Genomic DNA, 20,307 nt, shown 5'->3' on the forward strand with positions numbered 1-20,307 from the left:
GGTTGGTTTCTTGTTGTGGGCCGTGGGCTTTTTTGTGTCATCATCAATAAAGCTCACATGTAGCCACTGCTGATAGGAGCAATACATAAATATGCTTGGAAAATATGGTGTTGTGATGCCATGTCTGTGTTACATTTATGCGGCTATGAGGATTGCAATATTACTGCTATAGTTTTGAAACGGAATCTTAACTGTAATGAATAGAAACTCAGAGTGTAGAGAGTTGGAAAGGAGTGGAGAATTATAATTTCAGTCTGCCTCTGGCTGTATCCATTATTAATTAGTCAAGAGCCACAGTGTTAAATCCTCTGTTGCTTTTTGGATGGGAAGCAGCCAAAATAGAAATTAGGGGGGAAGAAGGATGTACATCTACAGGTAGACACAGCTGGTTTTCAGATGAGGCATCCTGATGATTTTCCCCAGTTGCTTAGCAGTATTCTTTTTTTTTTTACTTTTTTTCAGTATTATTCTCTGAAAGTTATTCTCTAAATTCCTTTGATTATATTTGTAATGATCAGTCATACTTATATGCTCAATGAGGGCTTCAGTTCTATGGAGCACAAAAGCCAGGTTTTAGAAGTTACAATCCCATTCATTTACTCTATTTTTTACAATTCCATAGAAACATTTCAAGATGGACCTACCACGATCTCTGGCGTTATGAAAAAAAGCAAAAAAAAAAAAATATTAAAAAAAGTATTTAATTGACATTGTCCAAGTGAAAAAGCACAGTTCACTACTCATGAATCCTTAAAAAGATTTATGAATATTTTGTAATTATTATTATTATTTTTTTTTTTACAAATCACACATTTCTGCAAATCAGTGTTTTTATATTGTACTATTGTTTTGGCATTCACAGTTCTTCACAGTTTTTTTCCCCTAATGTTCTAATGGTTACTAATGTTAATGTTTTTAATGTTTTCTAAGTTCTAATGTGAAAAATGAATGGGGACAAATATTTTCAGAACCAAAGGAAACACTGTGACATTGCTGACATTATTTTCACGGCAATTAAGCCCATATCCCCACCCATTACCATTCCTGCTATAACAGCTTTTTTCTATTATTTCTTATATTGTTTCATTTGAACACAGCTGGGCTGCAGTATTGACCAATCAGCATCTGGCAGTGGATTTGTTTTATGCGAATGACAGCTGTACATTTTCTTTTCATTCAGGTATGTGAATTTTTGCCTGAGCCTGATGACATTGTATATTACATTCGGTTAAATTTTCGTTTGTGATTTGCATCAATCTCGGTGTGACTAGTCTTTTAGGTGTGTGTGTGTGGAGGCAGGGCAGCGCGACTGGACAGATGGTCCTGTGACTCACTGTAAGTGGCTGCTACACCAGCTGGCACACCCTTAGATCTCATCCCCCTCCTCCCACCTCTCACTCAACCCCTCTCAACACCCGACAGGGGGCTGTGCTTGATTAGGCAGGATTAATGATGCCCAATACACTGGTGTGTGTGACTGTGAGACAGTAAGACTGTGTATGTGTTGGCTGACTGTATTTACTGTTAGACTGCCCATGACTGTTGCTCCTCATAACCCATTGTGATGATAACACAAACACACGGGCAGTCAGTAATTACACCTAGAAGAGAGAAACGATAGAACATATGCTGTTCCCAACTTAGATGCCTTTAATTTAATTTTAATGTTCAAACCTTTTTTTAATGTGTTTATTTTCTTTCTTTATTTCCTACTCATAGTTACCTTTTTTTTCAGTCGACATTGTTTTGACTGAGAAATACTAGTATGACAATACCACATTTGAAAATATTTAAAAGAAAAAAAAATCACCAAATAATTACATTTTTCCTTATTCAAACTTGTATGGCTTCAGAGGACTTTACATAGTGATGTAGTTGAGATGTATGGAGTCATTTTGGAGTCAGTATCATTTTATAGTGTTTATAAACTATTATAGCATTTATGAATCAGTCAGTCAGCTTTTATTTTTATGTTTGTAAATGTAACTTTCAATTATCTTTCAGTTTTAGTCATTTTAGTACATGAACTTAATTGTATAGGTTAGGAACAATATAAAGGTGAGTAAATGATGACAGAACGTAATTTTTGGTAAACTGTCTCTTTAAAGAGCATAGGTTATTAATGCTGACCTAAAAGGTTGTAGGTTCAACAATCACTGTTTTAGTCTTGACTAAGTCTTTTAACCTCAGGTTGCCCCAGAGGGACCATCTATGTAACTTAACACAGTTGCAAATGTCTGGCACTATACCAAATTATAGAAGAAATGTGAACATTGTGTGTTGTTCTATTCTATTCTATTCTATTCTATTCTATTCTATTCTATTCTATTCTATTCTATTCTATTCTATTCTAGATCAGGAAGTTCAGCTCTGTTACTGGACTCTGGACCCTGCACTGACCTGAGGCAATGCCAAAAAAGAGGACAGTTGCAAAACTGAAGACCATAATGGGCAATTTTGCACGTTTACAACAGAGGGCACACTGAATCAACTTTAGCCGCTGGTTTATTCCATCCAGATTCAACTGGGCATCCTTCCTGCCACCAGATTTTACAGTACCGCCTCCTGATGTCATTCCTACACATTACTCTTGATTGTTGTCCCAGTTAAGAGCAATAATGCTGCACAAGGTCACTTTCACATCCCAGCAGCATCGCTGTTTACACTTGTTATACTTTTTCCACTCTATATACAACACCCATAATGCAATGCACAACTAAATATGGATGTGCTCCCCAAAGAGATTCTTCAAGGTTTAGTATTAAAAGCGAGTAACAGGAGGGCTCAACTTATAAATGCTTCTCAGGGAATGATGGAGGTCTATCTGTGCGGATTCTGCAGCGGAGCTTAATTGCTTAGGCTACACTCCAAATTTAGAAGATGCCTTTGTTTATACTTGACATGAGGGAGAAAGAATTGTCGATGCAGATTTGCTTATCCAAGCCAGCTCCTCCTCCTTTTGTCATGCAATAGCTGCCAAACACTGAGTAATGAGTGTAGGGACACAGATTTCCCCATGCCTTCCCCCAGAGAGTTCACGTACTCGGCTGCGCCCGAGGGAAAACAGCGCTGTTCAGGTGTCAGCAGCAGTCTGAAGAACAGAGGCCGTCCTAGCCGCGTCTTGTCCGCTGGGATCGGTGGAGCAGAGAAATGTTCAATGGACAACTTTCAAAAGGCTGCAGTGAGGTTGGTTTGATGCCGACGGCGAGACAGGGAGCCGTGTCTAATTGTGCTTCCACCTGGAGCTGGCTCAGTGGGCACGCGGCCTCCACTGTGTAATTGCTGCCCGCATGCCAGGCCCGAGTGACAGCCTCTTAATACTGTCACCTGACAGGCTATCACTCTTTCTCCCCATGCTAATGCAAATCTCTCTTTTTCTCTGCTGTTCTCTTCACCTATTTATCACCAACACAAACACATGTTCACCACGCTGCCTCTGCATCGAGTGTCTGCCCTAAAAGATTCAAATGGGGATCATACAGTCATGGAAAACAGAGAACTATGAAATATAAAGGAATTTTTAACTTGTGATTTTTCTGTTTCCATTTTTCCTTGAAAAACCTGTATTATGTAGAATGTATAAATGTATGTATTATATGTTCAGCTAAAAAAAAAAAAAATTTTAGAAAGAAATTTGCTCTTTGGGAGTGCAATTTGTATGATTTAAGCAATTAAAAAAATCCTTACATAGTAGTCATGGACAATTGTTTAAATAGTCATGGAACATTGTTTAAATAATTATTGAGAAGTTTGCATACTTCTGTGCACTCAAAGTAAAGTAATTTGTTGGTTAGAGTACTTTCGGAACACAAAAAACTGTTCTCAGTATTAAAGAATAGCACAGAATAGATTCCACACCACAGATATAATGTAAAAGTTAAAGAGAAACGATATTGTTGAATCAATTTCAGAACAATTTTTTTTCAAGCTAATGAGCGCTAAATACATTGACACCAAATCTGAATCCATCCTGCTATAAGGAGCTTGAGAATTTAAAGTGGCAGTCAGGCCTGTACTTAGAATACACAGATGACATCCTTCGCTGATGTGGAATGCTAATACAGTTATCTTTATAGTTACCGTTCTTGGTGTGAAAGGGCCTTTACAGTTTCATTTAATTTCTTTAGACAAAATGCATTTCATTTATCATTTGTCAGCAATAACATCAGAATAATTGCTGGCTTGCTGTATTGACAAGAATTTGAATATCAGTGCATTTCTAATAGTATGCAAATGGCGATTAGTTACTCTACATAACGTCCTACAAAAAACTTACTGTGTGCTGATGTTTCAGTATTCAGTAAAAAAAAAACCCTCATCAAACATGCTGTGTCTTTCCTCTAGAGCCCTACGTGCATCCATTTCATCCTGTGCCTCTCACCAGCTCTTTTATATTACTGTTATATAACCCTTTTACCTTGGAATGCATACCCATGCCTGTAACTTCTCTTTTCCCCTCACTCAAGCCATAGTGTGGGCATACGCTGTACCGATGGGAGGACGGAGAAAAAGTGGAACCGAATGTGAGAAGGAGATATTTGCAGTAATTCGGTAATGGGTATCACAGGACCAGACTGTGAATGAGTTATTCAGCAGGGAACTGAGCCTGCACTAACTTCCAATGAGGCCGATGCAGTATTGCTATGTGCATGCCATCAGAGAGAATTCCAGAAAACAAGAGCGAAGGGAGGGGTGATTGGTTCTTATTAAGGGAGAGAGTTTACTCTTGTGGACTCATAACTTGAGGAATTTGTTTATGGGTGCTTGAGGACTGTGGACTAGTGTGTTTGAGAGTGTGTGTGTGTGTTGGTTGGGGGGGGGGGTGTTAAAGAACTAAAAAGGGTTAAATATGTGCATACTTTTATTGTGAGCTAGCATTGTAGCTTTTGCGGTGTGTCTCTTACCTGTCGCAGTGGTTGCACTTGAAAGGTTTGGCACCAGTGTGTTTGCGGTAGTGCCTTGTCAGTTCGTCACTTCGTGCGAAACGCCATTCACAGCCTTCCCAGGAGCATTTGTAAGGCTTCTCACCTGCATGAACAAACACACATCATTTAATCCCTGCTTCGCCATTCACACACACCTGTACACAGATGGTGCACCTCTGGAGCGAGGCAGCCGCTGTGCCACTGTGTGCACCGTCAGCAGTTCCATTATCTACATCATTCATTACTGTTTCTCTCAATCACACATCCAAGCCAGCCAATCAGATTGCTCTTGCTTTCTCTCCCGTTCAACCAATCCCATCTCTGTAGCCCAAATCTTATACATTCTGAGTCGACGAAACATGAAAAAATGCTGTCTTCTCTGGCAATATATGGAGGCGATCATTTTCTGACACAGAAATTTAGTCGATCGAGGGTCATTTTCCACCTTTTCTTGAATTGAATAGGAACTGCCTAAATGTGCTCAGTCACCATAACAGAACAAATTCATAACCCAAAGTCAAGTATCCAAAATGAAGCCATTTGTGCTAAATGTTCTCCACCCTCCCAGTGAGCTCTGAAATACAAATTAAATTAAACAGATGGGAAAGGAGATACCAAGTTCCACATTCCGTACTTTTATGCCTCAGATTTAAAATATGGCCTTGATTGAGGGAGGAAGGGGGGTTTCAGCACTGAAGACAGGGTCCCGGCACAGTTGCAGTGTTCCTAGGGAACAGAACGGGCTCCAGCCTGGGGCTTGGGTGGGTATGGGGAGGGTGTCGATGGCACTGATTCAGATCTGGAGGTGGTAATGATAATTGGGGTCTTAATGACGCTTAATGGGAAACAATGCCATATTCACAGAACAAGAGCTGCCAGCTTTTCCAGCAATCAATGTGTGCACCAATCTTCCTAACTAGAGTAAGGCTCCATTAAATTGGAAGTTGCCCATTTGGAAATAGTTGTTCACTAAATTGATGCTAACTATGCTTCTAAACTAGGATGACCACCATGTTGGTAATTTATTTTCTTCAATAAAAACACATGATATTAGGCATGTAGGCTCATTTTAATCCTTTAGTCAGGTTTAAGTTAAGTTTATCGAGACATTATGTTGGCTTGTCTAAGCCTTGTCTGAAAGTTTAAAATGATTATTAGATTTATTAAATCAGTCAGACAAAGTTGGTAGGTTGCTAGGGCATTATAAGCAGTTGTTTTAGCATTACTAGGTGGATGGTTAGTTTTTCCAAGTAGTTCTTTTCGATGGTGTTTGTATGCGTTTCTATGTACCTTGGATAGGGAGTCCAGACATACAGATGTATGGATTGACATGTGAAAGTGAAAGAAAATGAAAGTCATGACTTTTGCCAAGTATGGTAACCCATACTCAGAATTGGTGCGCTGCATTTAACCCATCCACGTGCACACACACAGCAGTGAGAAGTGAACACACCATAAACACACACCCGGCACAGTGGGCAGCTATATATCCAGCGCCCAGGGAGCAACTGGGGGTTCAGTGCCTTGCTCAAGAGCACTTCAGCCATGGGTATGGAGGGTAGAAGAGAGCGCTGTTCATTTACCCCCCCCCCCCCCACCTATAACTCCTGCAGCACAGAGACTCGAACCGGTCACTTTCGGGTAACTAGTTCATCTCTCTAACCATTAGGCCACAGATAAATAGATAGATTGAAGCACAGATTTTTGGTTGTTGATTATTGGTAATTAATCAAATGATCTTACTCAACCAATCTAAGATCATCCTAACCAGTCTAAACCAGTCTGGACTAGCATAGAAACTCATGCTTTTCTATGCTAGTCTTTCAGCAAGGAAGTGCCTGGACCTCCACGATGGACTCTGGATACTAACAGAGAAAATCATAGAGAGGAATGGAAATGATTACAGGCTGTTATTTTCCTTTCTCCTTTCCTTTTTCTTGTGAGGAAAATATTATCCAGTAAGATGTGGAGAAAGTGGAAGGAATTTGCTTTCGCAATATTTCATATCCCAAAAATTTATGCAGTTGATTTGAGCATACATATTGCTGTAATGAAATCAAAGTCTGTTCAGCTATTTATCCTGTCTCGTTTTTTAGCTTTATGATGCAAGATGAGGTAAAGCATGACATAATGTCGGGTTTACCACTACATCACTTGTTCGGTCCTGGAAGTCTCTTATGATGCAATACAAAGTAAAGAATGACAAGGCAACAGCGGCTAGGAACACGACTCCAAGTAAGATGTCTGACCTGTTCCTCTTTCCATCCCCCACAGACATATTTTTTTTACTTTAGATGACAAAGAGAGGAGGATTTTTAAATACAATACCACATACTTGGTCTTTTATCCAGTGGTTCACCTATGGGAATACTGCAAACAAGCAGCGGGCCTTCTTTGACATCTCTCATCTTTCTCTGCCAGGCAACACGCACACAGACAAACAGCCGGTCAAAGTGCCTTGAGGTTTATTTTATTATGTTTGCTTGTCCTTGAGCTCCTTCAATTTATAAAATCAGTTGGACAAAATATTGCCACGTCTGCTCTTGTGTCTGTGACTGTGACTCGTGTCAAACGTTTCGCACTACACTCACAATAATTGGCCAAAGACCCCCTCACGCTGGCTCCCTCCTTATGCCGTAGCCCCCTTCTTCCCCCTCTTTATTTCCTTCCTTGTCTTGCCGTCTGACAGCAGCGAGGCAGGCTTGGACCTGCAACCAAGGCAACCATAACACAGGCCAATTATAACTTGGAGAGTCATGGATGCATGATGGAGTCGCCTAGCAACCAGTTGAGAGAGGTAGAGAGAGTATTGAAGGAGAGAAGAGAGGGAGAAAAAGCCATCCAGTCGGTATGCAACCTATGGACACTCTGCAATACCAACCAATTATTGCTTGCTTTAGATATGCATGATGTAGTTGCCTGGCAACACCAACTGTACCCAGAGAGGGTAGGGGAAAGGTAAGATTGATTTGAAATATTGATGCTTCAATTGGCATCTACAGGTGCAAATAATCAACCTATTACAGTCTTTTGATATAGTCTCCTAGCAACGAACACCCTCCAAAACAGCAAGCTCCTTCCCTCGCAACAGTGTACTAGGTGTGTACGGTGTGGTCAATTACATTTCCTCTGGACAGAGTGTCGTTAAGCTATTATTGTCTAGATTTCAGAGGTACTGAGAGTTGCAAAGTTGGACAATCTCATTATGCTTCATGGCTGCTCTGCATAAAATTACTAAATTACTTGACTGACTTCTGACACCTGATCAAATGTATCTGTATATTAAAACAATCAGAATGAAACTCTGTGATGCAGCTAACATTACATGCTTCAGTGTGCTTTTGTTTTCTATTCGAGAAAGCGTGGTTGTATTTTTCTCAGCATTCTTAGGCATGAGGGGTTGTGGATTTTTTATTTTATTTTTTGTAAAGACAGCATCAGGATAAAAATAGTTCTAAAAAGATTTCATACATGTCAAGATTTCAGCATTCTGCTCCATCCATTTCTCACTGTCTAGATGTTTTTGAACACAGTCAATTTTAATGTGAAGTTTTAAAACATTTGGACATGCAGTGGTTCTTAGGCAAACTTTTGGAAGCATCCAGTCAAAACTTGTCATTAGCTTTGTTGGATTTGTTATTTTGCCAGCTTATTAATGCATGCTTAACAAATTCTGTCTCTAACATAATGTAATATCACATAATGTAATTCATCTTCATGAGAAAATTGTTCACCTTATTAGGATTTGTTAATTACAGTGTAATGATATCTCACATTGAGATATCTCAACATCTCAATGTCACTTCTAAAGTTATCTTAAAATATTCTGTTTGGGAAATGGTTATGCATGTCTTATTTCTACAGAATTGAGTAACATTCAATTTTTTTTTCAGGTTCAGGAGTGCACCTAAACAACATGTAAGCTTTGCTTAAATCCTGTTGTAATTGTAATCTCCCTGTTTAGTAATCTACAGAAATGATAACTGAAAAAACAGGATTAAGAAAATTAAAATAATAAATCTGTCTTCTGATGAGCCCACAAGCCAAAATGTCTCTTCAGGGTTTTATTTTTCTCTTTTTACTTGCTATTGCCTATTTCCCCTCATTTTCAAAACCGTAAGTGCCGTCTATACACTAGAGTCAGCCCAAAAGCGATTAGCATCACCAGCACTCACTGGAACCTGCCGAGTCAACAGCTGGCTACAGGGGCCAGATACGCTGCATTGAGGCCACTGTCACAGTAGGTTTCGGGGCCACGGTAGAGTGTAAGACGGTCTCAGGTTCAGCGAGAGGGCAGAAACGACGGCACCGGAGCGTGCAAGCCCGAATTAGCTGGGAAACGAGATTTAGCTCAGTCGGTCTATCAATCATCTTGCAATTACTGACTGCACTGGCAGGTTTTGAATGGTGTGGCTGGGTTCATTTTAGTCTGAGATTAAGGTGCAGGAGGAAACCAGCTATCTTGCTGTGGGGTTGTGCTGCAAAAATCGTGTTAGCTTCACAAGATCTCTTGTGGCCCTTCTGTAGTATCAGAAGCTTGGCAAAGAACATTTTCCAAACTCTGAAACTTCATCTCATTACACGCAGAGTTGGATTTGATATACCAGAAACCTTTTTCTAGGATAGCTAAAAATGCTACACGGGATGCTGAAAAACATATGTCATTGGTGCAGTTAATCACCTGTATGTGTCCTCTGGTGTGCCTTTAGGTGGGAGCTTTTTGTGTAAACCTTCCTACAGCCATTAAACTGGCAACGATGGACCCTCTTTTTGTTCTCTGGAATGTCTCCTCCGCCTACCGTTCCCAGTCCTCCCTCTCCGTCGCTCTGTGCGCCGCGATTTGGTGGCGATGGTAGCGAATGTGTTGCCACCAGCTTTGCCGCCCCAAGACCAACTTTCTTGGCCACCAATTTCAGAGTGAGTGTGCCATCGGCTGTGGCGGTAAGAGTCTGCGTAGGCTTGACAAGATGGCGTCCCAACTCTGGCGAGGAAGGCGGCGTGAGGGATGTGACTGCGTTTAGCTGGGCGGGATTAACCCCTCCACTGGCTTCTTTCAGCCCTGCCTCGGTATTCTTGGTGTTGGCTGGGGCATGGAGGTTTTTGGGAAGGGATACGAGCAGAGGTGGCGGGCTGGGCTCATCAGATAAACTGGGCAGCAGGGGGTCCATAAGGTCCTCGTCGCTGTCTCCCTTCATGAAGGCTGGTGTTAGGAGGCAGTCGAGCTCCTCGTCGAAGAGTTCCGAAAGCCTTTTGGGCTCCGTCTGTAGGTACCTCTCCAGTTCCAGACATGTCTGCAGGAAAAACAGAAATGTATAAACATGAGACGGTAAGCCTCAGAATACTCTTTAAGTCCAGTGATGTTTACAGAGGGAATGCTAAGTGTCTGAAAAACACTGTTGATTACAGCTGAATGTGCAACAATGAAACCAAGGCACGTCAACACATTTCCATCTGGGATTGGTTCAGTTGGTCGCACCATGGAAGGTGTAAATGACTAAATCTGCTACATAGACACTTTGGGACAGCAAAATTTTGTGTGCAGCTGGGGGGCAAGATTTTCTGGGAGAGAAACTGAACATCCGTGGAATTATTTCACTCGCTGTGGTTGAGGGAACAGTATTTATCCATGTAGCATAGCACATTTCAGATGGTGCTTATTGAGCGAGAAATGGGCATCTTATTACTTAAGATACCTTTCCCCTCATGCGGGTTTTTCCTCTGATGAATACTTTGGCAGACAGAGGGAGGATGGAAGAGAAAGACACCGCTATCATGGCTCACTGACTGCTCACTCAGCAGTTTCTTTTTCAGTGGTTCAACATTATTGTTCCCCAGTCACAGTGGCCAGTTTGGATATTAGAGACTTCTGTTCACTGTGTTGCGGTAAAAGCACTTTAGCAGTCAAACAGCAGTCCAACTCTTTACTTCATGTCAGCTGTAAATTACAGTCGCTGTACATGCCCTATCTTAACTTATTCTGTCATCTCCTTTACATCAGACCTTAATAAAGAAGATTCTGCCTAGCATCTGTTGTCTGCTGTTAAGCTGCTTTTTACTCTATTTTACTGAATTGAAATATGCATTTGCATGAGCTTTTCAAACTGGAGTCTGGGGGCCCCAAGGGGGTCTAAAAAAACAAACAAACAAAAAAATCTTTTTTTTCATGTACACTAAATGTTTGACAATTTTGCTTATTACTTAGAAGAGAAATAACAGTAAGAAAAACAATTCTACATTACATATAATATGTATATACGTCAGCTATTCTTTTTTTATATTTTAGGTAAACCCTCTCAATAGGATCATACTTGAGGTCTTTGGCAACTAAAAGTTTGAAAATCCTTGTGCATACAGGCTTTTTTTTTTAGAGGTTACTGTTTAAAACCTATTGCAGAAGTGTTAGAAATAGTATCAGATGAATTCTTATGCAATGCAATACCATCTACTGCTGCAGTATAAAATTGACTATTCAACAAATGGTTCCTGTGCACTTTCTCTGACCTCACTGGTGACACCAAAAGAACAGCACTAATACTATAGCTACAATTTTGACTCATGTTATGCAATATAGCAGGGCCTTCAACAAAGACTGAACTAACTGAAATGCAGTCCACTGCAGCAGCTACAATTTACCACTGCAAGCTCTCCCTGTGAGCTCTGCGTTTATTTATGATTCTGAGCACTACCTGGAAAGTGCATGAATTATCCATACACTGAGGCTTTTTTAGCCATGTTTTAGCGAGCAGGAATTTTAGCAACCAAAAAAGATCATGCACCTCTGGAATTATTCCATTCTTGTGCATTTTGGAATCCGTATTACTTTAATAGATGCTCAGAGGACATACCCAACCTGCACTGATAAGCACAGAGCATAAATTCTCTATGTCATGCAGCTTAAAGCAACATGCCGTTGAGAGATGACAGAGGGTTGAAAGAACTTGGCATAAGCACACTATATTTTCACACACTCTGTGCAACAACAAAAACAAAAAAAAGGAAATGTAGATGAGGTGAATCAACTCTTCTGGACTGGCTGCTAGTGCAGAAAGCCCCTTCATACCCTTCGTATATTGTATGCCGTGAGCTCCATCTATTATAAATGCAGTGCCAGGGGGTTCACAGGCATCGCTAAGAGCCAATGTCAGACAAAGAGCGGGCAGAGAGAGGCGAGGGGGAGAATCGCAAAACTGTTATTAGCGAATGTGGATGCAGTCCAAGTTAGACACAAAGGGGAAATTATCGCCAATCTCAGAGTCAGTTCCTCTCGCTGTCTCCGCTCCCTGCTTGGATAATAAAGTCGGCACATTATCTAAACTAATGTGTTTATATCTCCACCCGCATCTAACAAAACAGCTTTTTTTTCACACCCTCTCTATTTTTGGGGTTGAAATTATGATGATTTTTCGCTCATACAAGTAGATTTTAATTAAGCATTTTGGCTTTCATCAGATGTCGTTTGAAGTTCTACCTCTTGATGCAAAACCGATCTCTCCTGCTCTCCTCTCTCTCTCTCTCTCTCTCTCTCTCCCTACACAGTATGCGCTGATGACTAATTAGCCACTCAAACGACCCAGCAAAGAGAGGCTCTTTATTCAGTTAATTTGCTGATGGGAAGCCTAAGTGTGTATGTGTGCGTTTGTGTTTGTATGTGTGTAAGATGAACTGACTACTTGAGTTAAAAGTGCTGTATTTATACATTTATTTAAAAATTTTTAGGATTGTAGGAAGTGTGCTGCTAAACATTCCAAAAAAAGTTTTTTTAGAGTTTAATGCAGCAGAAGAACCTTTTTATTTTTCATCCCTGCTGCAAAAAAAAAAAAAAAAAAAAAACAGCAAGCATGTTCCCAGCCTGCACTAGTTTGTCACCAAGCTGGCTGAGCCGTTAAGCCAGCTAGTTGAGCTGTAGTACGTTACACATATTTCAGAGAACCCAAGTGAGCTTCATTTTTCTTATTTTTCCACCAGTATACTAACCTGAATGACATATAATGTATCATCAGTAACTCTTCTGTGACCCTAGTCAGCACAAGAACCATAAATAGTCAAAAGGAACACAAGAAAAGGGTTCTTTGATGTATGTTAAAGATTGTATGTCATGCAAAAATATGAACGGGCCAGTTGTTCCTTCCAGCAAAACCTGTCTTAAGCTCTAGCAGTGTTTTGTTCAGTACTGCACAGGCGTTGCCAATGATCTGGCCATGAAATCTGTCTATAATATGCCATCATTCCGTACCCTGCAGTGTTCATAACAATTTCTCTGGGTGCTGTGATTCTACCATGGCCATTAGCTCTTTTATGACCATAACATCCCCTTGAAAGCCTGAATATGCATCAATCATGTATTGAAGGCTTTTGGCCTGTTTGCACACCATGTTCATTCATATACATTATTTCATGTATTTTGTTTAGGGATCCGCCATGGCTCCTACACAATTACCTCCATAAGGGCACAACAATTACCCTGGAACTCTTGGAGACGACTTGTGCCAAGTGACACGCACTCTCCATCAACCTCAAGAAGTGTTTCAAAACTCTATAGCCCATAAGGACCTCCCTCCAGGATCTGTCTATCCATGCAACGAGAGAGATACTGAGCTGCCTGCAAATTTGCAGTCCGAGGCATATCCTATCTGTCCCGATGACATATAAACCATCATCACAGCAGGGTGGACATCAGAGTCATCTGAGGCCCTCATCGTCATGGATAGGATTTCACGGATCTCGCTCGCCTTTTCAACCGCTCTCTCTGTTTGGTTCCTGCACCTTGCTGGATGAGCTCGGGGAGGGGAGCTGTCACTGCTGTCCTGGTGTTGGTTTGAGTAATGGTGGGGAGGCTAACAGGGGTCCAGGGAGGGGAAAGTGAGTGTGGAAGAAAACAGCTGTCAAACACACACATGGAGTGAAGCTTGAATCTCTTCACTTCATCTACTGTCATTGCTCATCCCCCTGCACCCCCGTGCTGGACTCCTGACATTTAGACAGTACTGTTATAGCATTGGGCTGTGCACAGTTTGTGATTTACTGCGGACCTCAGTGTGCGTGTGTGTGTTGCAAATAGCCAATTGATAAGTGGCCATAAAACCAATGAACTACAATCTCTTACAAGCAGACCTCCTAACAAAAGGCCCAACAAAAGCATGAAAAAGAGCCTCAGTAAAGCAGTTAATAACCAATAGAAGAGCCCTTATGTGAAAAGCAAACATCAGTGTGGTACGATCCTGAGCAGCTACCGCATCTCCTTTTGATCTCGCTTGTGATTCTCCCCATCAAAGCCAGCGCAGTCAATAAACGGCCGCTTCCATTGCAACCTCACTTTCACAAAAGAGATGTCAGCAACTTGTTAGGAGTCTACTGAGACACGATTGCATCTGAAATTGTAGCCCTAGCCTTCCCACAACCCGTCACTCTCACTAAACTGCAACATTTAGACAACAAACAATACATGTGGCTAGCGAAAGCACCCGGCACCTGCAGAAATGCATTTGTGTGCTAGTCACCAATAAGTACAAGGACAGAAAACAGTAGGATATGGGTTGATGAAGTGACCCTGGTTTTTGTGTCCTATCTATTAATTTAATAATACAATTCATTCATATAATGAATTATGAATAGACCTCTTTATTATGAGTGCCTTTTATTATGAGTATATATATATATATATATATATATATATATATATATATATATATATATATATATATATATATATATATATATATATATATAATGATTTGTATATGCACATTAATTCCAAGTATAAGCAAAATATGTTTTCACTTCTACATTTTTTTTTTTTTTGTCAACATGGCTTTCTTCGAAAAATTTTACAGAAACTTTTCTTGAAAAGACAACCATATGAATACAAACAGTACATTTCTAAGAAACCAGTTGTTTTTACCCAGTGTTTTATTGCGGACACTTCATTGACCCATAACCCTACACAAATAAAGGAAATACAACTATTTCCACTTGCCTCCATCCACTTCTACTGTTTTACTACTACCTACAGCAGACTTGCCCCTTGGCCCCCTCCTATGAAATTTTAATCAGTGGTCTGTGATGGAGTGACTTTTTGCAGACTCTCCCGCTGTGTAATAGCCCTCCTTTTTCCCTGTTTCTGCACCTGTGTCATGCCTCCCTACCCCCTCTTACATTTCCACCTCCCTCTTTTTTGCCAACACGGTGGGCTCCTCTGAACACACACAGACGTTCTCTAGCATGGCGAGGCAATTAGCTCCCGAGCGCCAGTCCTTGGTCCCCTCTGCCCCACTTTGGCCTAGTCAGTCTGATAAACACAGATTTATAAAAGGAATGAATGGCATGGACACATGTGGGAGATAAATGCTAACAGCTGTTAGCGGGGACAAGACAGATACGCTCTTTTAATTTGGGTGGATATTTAATCCCGTTTCCCTTGGCCCTTGGCCACTGTTGCAGTGGATGGAGGCTCGTCGCAGGTCATTTGTCACGTCATGGTCCCTGTCTTCCGATGTGCAGCATTTGTTTGCTGAGTAGAAAGATGCAAGGAGGATACAAGAAAAAAAATATATTTATAGAAGGATGAGATTGTGCAGTTCTAGAGTGTATTTACGCATTTAAGATCAGATGCTTTCAGCTTATCCATGTGCTTGAGCAGCAGAGAACGATCTTGAAAACTGTGTAATTTTAGTAAAAAAATATGATTCTTGAACGCCATGGCTAAACCATTTGTCATTCTTCAGTGACGTGCTAATGACCACCTGCCACCGATTTCTCCACTTCTGCTTCTGCTTCATTGCTGAAGAATAGGCTGAGATGGGTTATGTGCATTGGAACTGACTATCTGTCATCAGGGGAATGCTGGTAACATGTTGAGAATTATCCATTTTAGAGATCTCTAATATCCTGCCTCTGCCAGAAGAGACACCAAAGCCCCAAGAGAAAATAAGTAGCTCTTGCCATGGCGAAATTAAAAAGTGTGTTTTCAGAGCTACAGTAAAATTCTGAAAAAATAGGGCCAAGTACTTACTGAGGATGGTGTCCTATTAGCGAGCTGGCAAAACTGGACACTCTGTGACGAATGGGCCACTGCAAATAAGCCAGAGGCTCTGGCAACCGGACTGGCTGAATGTTTTTTAGGGCCAGATTTACTGAGCAGCTCTTTAGCGGAAGAACCTCTGCCCCAGATTTCTCTGGAGAAAATGACTTCGTTTTGTGTCCTGCATTTACATATAGGTTTCATTATTGTTGTGGTTGCCTGGGAACCAGATGATATTCAAATCCCTCGTGTACATCTGCAAATGTAACTTGCATGGCTTGTCAGGGAGCCTTTCTGCACAAACAAAAAGCCAGATTCGGTAGGCTTACGCTGCAAATGCATCTTCACAGGCTAGTCATCAAGTTGTTCAAAACCACCTCTGCACTACACAGGGTCATGCTTTTAGGAACAACACAACTTGATTACAAACAAGTGCTTTTTATATAACAGCAGTGTAGTTGTTCATTAAGGCATCTCAAATTATACATCCTAATTGGAAATGATATCTTACAGAGAACATTTCAATGCTGTAGTTATGCTGAGTAAAGCATGGCTTCAGAAGCCAGGTCTCCTTCCACAAATGTTTATAAAATTCTGGATGGAACCACCAAGATAAATACATAACTGCTCATATACCTTTAATTGAGGTAGGCCTAGATATATTTTGTATTTTGTGTGAGGACATGCACATAAACAGTGCTGTGTACATATTTACCGAACAAATGCTTAAATGTGCATTAAAAAAAACTAATTCAGATGATTGACTATTACCTCCCAGAACTGTCTGGGAATCTGTTGCTTCCAGACATAAGGCATCTGTCACCAATTACTAGCAAATGTCATCAGAACATAGGGATGGATGCATGATTTATCAGTATATGATGTCATATCATTTTAATTTTTTTTTTAATTTTTTTTTATAATTTACAGATGCAGATCTGTCAATACATGCTCGTTTGTCCTATTTATACATTTTGGCTGACTTTAAAAACATCTCCCACTTATTTAAAGAGTGCATATGCATTAGCTGCTGGGTTCTCTGCTGTAGACAGATGCACAAGTTTTTTTTTTTTTTTTATGTCTAGTGGCCTGTCTGCCTGCCAAACCTGGGAACGAGTGTGTGTCTGAGTGCTCGGTTATGTAATGACTGTTATCACCTAATACGAAGATGCTGGCTGCAGTTTAAATCATTATGTCTTGAATATCTGTGTACCGGACTTGACCTTGCTCAAATGTGTACTTGGAGTAATTGAATCACTGGCCCGGTCCCAGTGCCCAGAATATTTTGTATCCGCCATTATTTTACACGCAACAAATTTGACAGGAGCAGCCAGGACAAAGTCATATTTCAGGAAGTCAAACACGCTTGTACTAATACTGTCATCTGGAATCGCATGTATCGAGATTACCGTTTTACCTCTCATTACAGTTCCCTGACCCAGAACAAAACATGTGGTATCTGTGCTTACTCAATACTCTGTTCACCTGTCTGCCTCATATCTATCATGTTTCCAATCTTGGGTTATTATATATTGATGAAGGTAATGTTAGGAGCTGTTTTCCTGATGTGGCTTCTGTTTGTCACTCCTGTTGAGTCATTTTTTTCCTTGTCTCAGCATGTTCACATCTGTTCCGAAACAATATTACGTGACTACACTGAGAAATCAGATATTTGTGGTAAGGTTGCTTCTTAGTGCTTGCACTGTCCCTCTTCTGGAAAACCATAAAAAGCACCACGCAAATACAATGTAGGGATAATGCCACTGAGCATAATGGTCGTACAGAGCACTCTCTAGAAAGGCTAAGCTTGGCTTTGGGTTTCAGATTAGTGTAAACTCCATGTACTCATTACTGTGTGTCAATATTTACACTCGCACACAAAGCTAATTACATGTTGACCGTGTAATGCGATTTGCAAGTTTGTTTTGAAATCCTCATCCTTTCCCTGCCCTCCATTTTCCTTCCTAGTCTTCCTTCTTGCTTTTGCAGCTGCACCTTGTTTGAGAGAGGGCCTCTCCAGTGCTGTTCCTGCTCCTGTGTCTCTTTTTGGCTGGTAAACACAGACCAGCTCCTCTGGGAAATGAGAGGAAACAGACAGACAGGAACTCGGCCAGAGATGAGCACAACAGGCTTGGCAGCTGTTTCCATAGCGGCCACATTGTCGGGTTTTGAAATTTGAAAAGACAGCAGGACACTGGTTTCGGGAAGTTATTGTGAGCACTGGCTGTATCAGAAAGACACATTTTCCTGTTTCCATTATCAGGTGAAGGCTAGAAAAGCGAGAGACCAGGGTCTGGTGAAGCGTTTTAGTTACATTTCTTTGCACTGAATAGCAAGGTTTTAGTCATCACGAGTTGTTGCTGCAGTCACCTAACCATCTTTGGTGAGAAAATACAAGCTAATAAAAATATTTGGCAGATTCGCTGTCTAGTGAAGGAGTCCAGGGATAAAAAAAAAAAAAAACACATTCATTAGCTTTAGTTGTGGTTGAATTTATCCCTGTCGACAGCTCTTGGCGGAACATTAGGGCCCTGATCAGGTTCATGACATAACTGAGACAGCTTTATTATGACACAAACACTTGTGAGGTCAGGAACAGGAAATACGCACCCGTTGCTGTCCACTCCATTAATACATCTGGCATGATCACTGAGCCTATTCTCTACAGACACATGGCCCATTTCTCCACAATTCGTTGAGTGAGCATGCATGTAATGCGAAACAAAGAGCAATGCTAATCATGCAAGATAACAACCAAGCGTTATCTGTGCACTGTACCCTTAGAGGCAGGATTATTTCACAGATGGATGCTACTACAAGCAAAGAAGTGAGAATTATGACACAATTGGCACCAAAGATCAACGAGCTAGAATCCACTTGCATGTTCATAGAGTTATATATTCAAGTCTTGTGCATTGAAAACTCTTTTTGAACACCAACTGACTAAAACTTTGTATATGATGCTGCATTCTAGGCCAGGCTAATAACAGATCAGATAATACTGTTCTTGTCTGCTTGTTCTTCTTTAGTTGTTTTGCAATCCTTTAGGCTAGATCCATGCATTCCAGACTTCAGTGCCTCATCGCATCAAAGCTTTTACTTGATAGGACACTTTCAATAATTTAGGATTGACAGTGAAAGACAGTGTCTGCCGACTTCTCCATCTGCATCCAGCCACACAAGGAGACTTTAAGTCTGACATGGTGCAGCTGCATCTAATGAATACCTCCATTTAAAGATGGAAGAGGCGGCTTGGGTGCCAATCAGCCTTTGGGTGTGCTTGTATGGGGCTGCTGAGAGTTATTTCTGTGTACACAAACACTGCTTTTGCTTTTAAAGTATTGTGAGTCTTCAGTAGCAGAGGTCACAAAAGGGACAAAGAAGATGTGAAGGAACAGAAAAGGCACTATGGCGTCTCTCAATAACTTCATCAGCACAGGATTGTAGAGGACATAATGCGACCTTGATCGCGTTCCCAAATGAACAAAGTCACTATTAACTCTTTGTGAACTCGGTGAAGAACACCTGATTCATTTGTTGTGGGGGGAAGTGCACAGATGAAATTGCTGTTATGCTGTGTGTTATAATGTGAAGTCTGTGAGACCACAAAGTATGATTTGGTTAAACAAGCTTGCTATTTGAAAGATATGGATTCAAGTTAACCATAACCTGAGTGTATGCTGTGATCTGGTTATCTGAACCATATCTTGCTATATGGTTGTTTTTTTAAACACATTTATAATAATAATCTATTAAAAAAAATGTTTAGTTAAAAAACAAAAATGTATTGCTATGGTGCTCAGAAATATTAGTAAAATGTACATTATAGTCTTTGATCTTGAAAGTAATACATATTATGTATATATATATATTGCCATATTAGATATTCTTTTGTTTTTTGTAAATATTTTGCTAATTTTAAGTTTTAGATTAAGTTTGAGCAATATGGCAAATATGTAACCCTTTAAAGGGATAGTTCACCCCAAAATGAAAATTTTCAAAAACTGTATTAGTTACCTTCTTATGTTATAAAGATATTTTGAAGAAAGCTAATCAAACAGTTGATGGTCCCTGTTGACTTCCATAGCATTTCTTTACAATGGAAGTCAATGGGGACCAACAACTGTTTGGTTCTTCAAAAACTCTTCAGAATATCATCTTTTGGGTTCAACATAAGAAAGAAACATATACAGTTTTGGAACGACATAAGCGAGTAAATTATGACAAAAGTTTAATTTTAGGGTGAACTATTCCTTTAAAGCTTTCCCATTTTATATAAAAATATTAATATACAATTTGTGGGAGATATAATCATTCACAACATGTAATGTTTTCATATTTCTTCTAGTATAGATTTAAATATTC

The 20,307-nt window shown here is 40.4% G+C and overlaps 1 protein-coding gene across 1 annotated transcript in view; it reads right to left on the bottom strand.

Moving 5' to 3' along the window:
• Nucleotides 1-20,307, bottom strand: part of LOC113108777 (Krueppel-like factor 7) — a 41,296-nt gene that overhangs the window by 5,204 nt on the left and 15,785 nt on the right. The window contains exons 2-3 of the mRNA XM_026272082.1: nt 9,607-10,216; nt 4,905-5,028 (exon numbers count right to left, since the gene is read on the bottom strand). Of these exons, the coding sequence (XP_026127867.1) occupies nt 4,905-5,028; nt 9,607-10,216 (734 nt within the window). The remainder of the gene's footprint in view (nt 1-4,904; nt 5,029-9,606; nt 10,217-20,307) is intronic.

Source organism: Carassius auratus, chromosome 9 (genome assembly GCF_003368295.1).
Source record: "Carassius auratus strain Wakin chromosome 9, ASM336829v1, whole genome shotgun sequence".
NCBI classification, from domain to species: domain Eukaryota; kingdom Metazoa; phylum Chordata; class Actinopteri; order Cypriniformes; family Cyprinidae; genus Carassius; species Carassius auratus.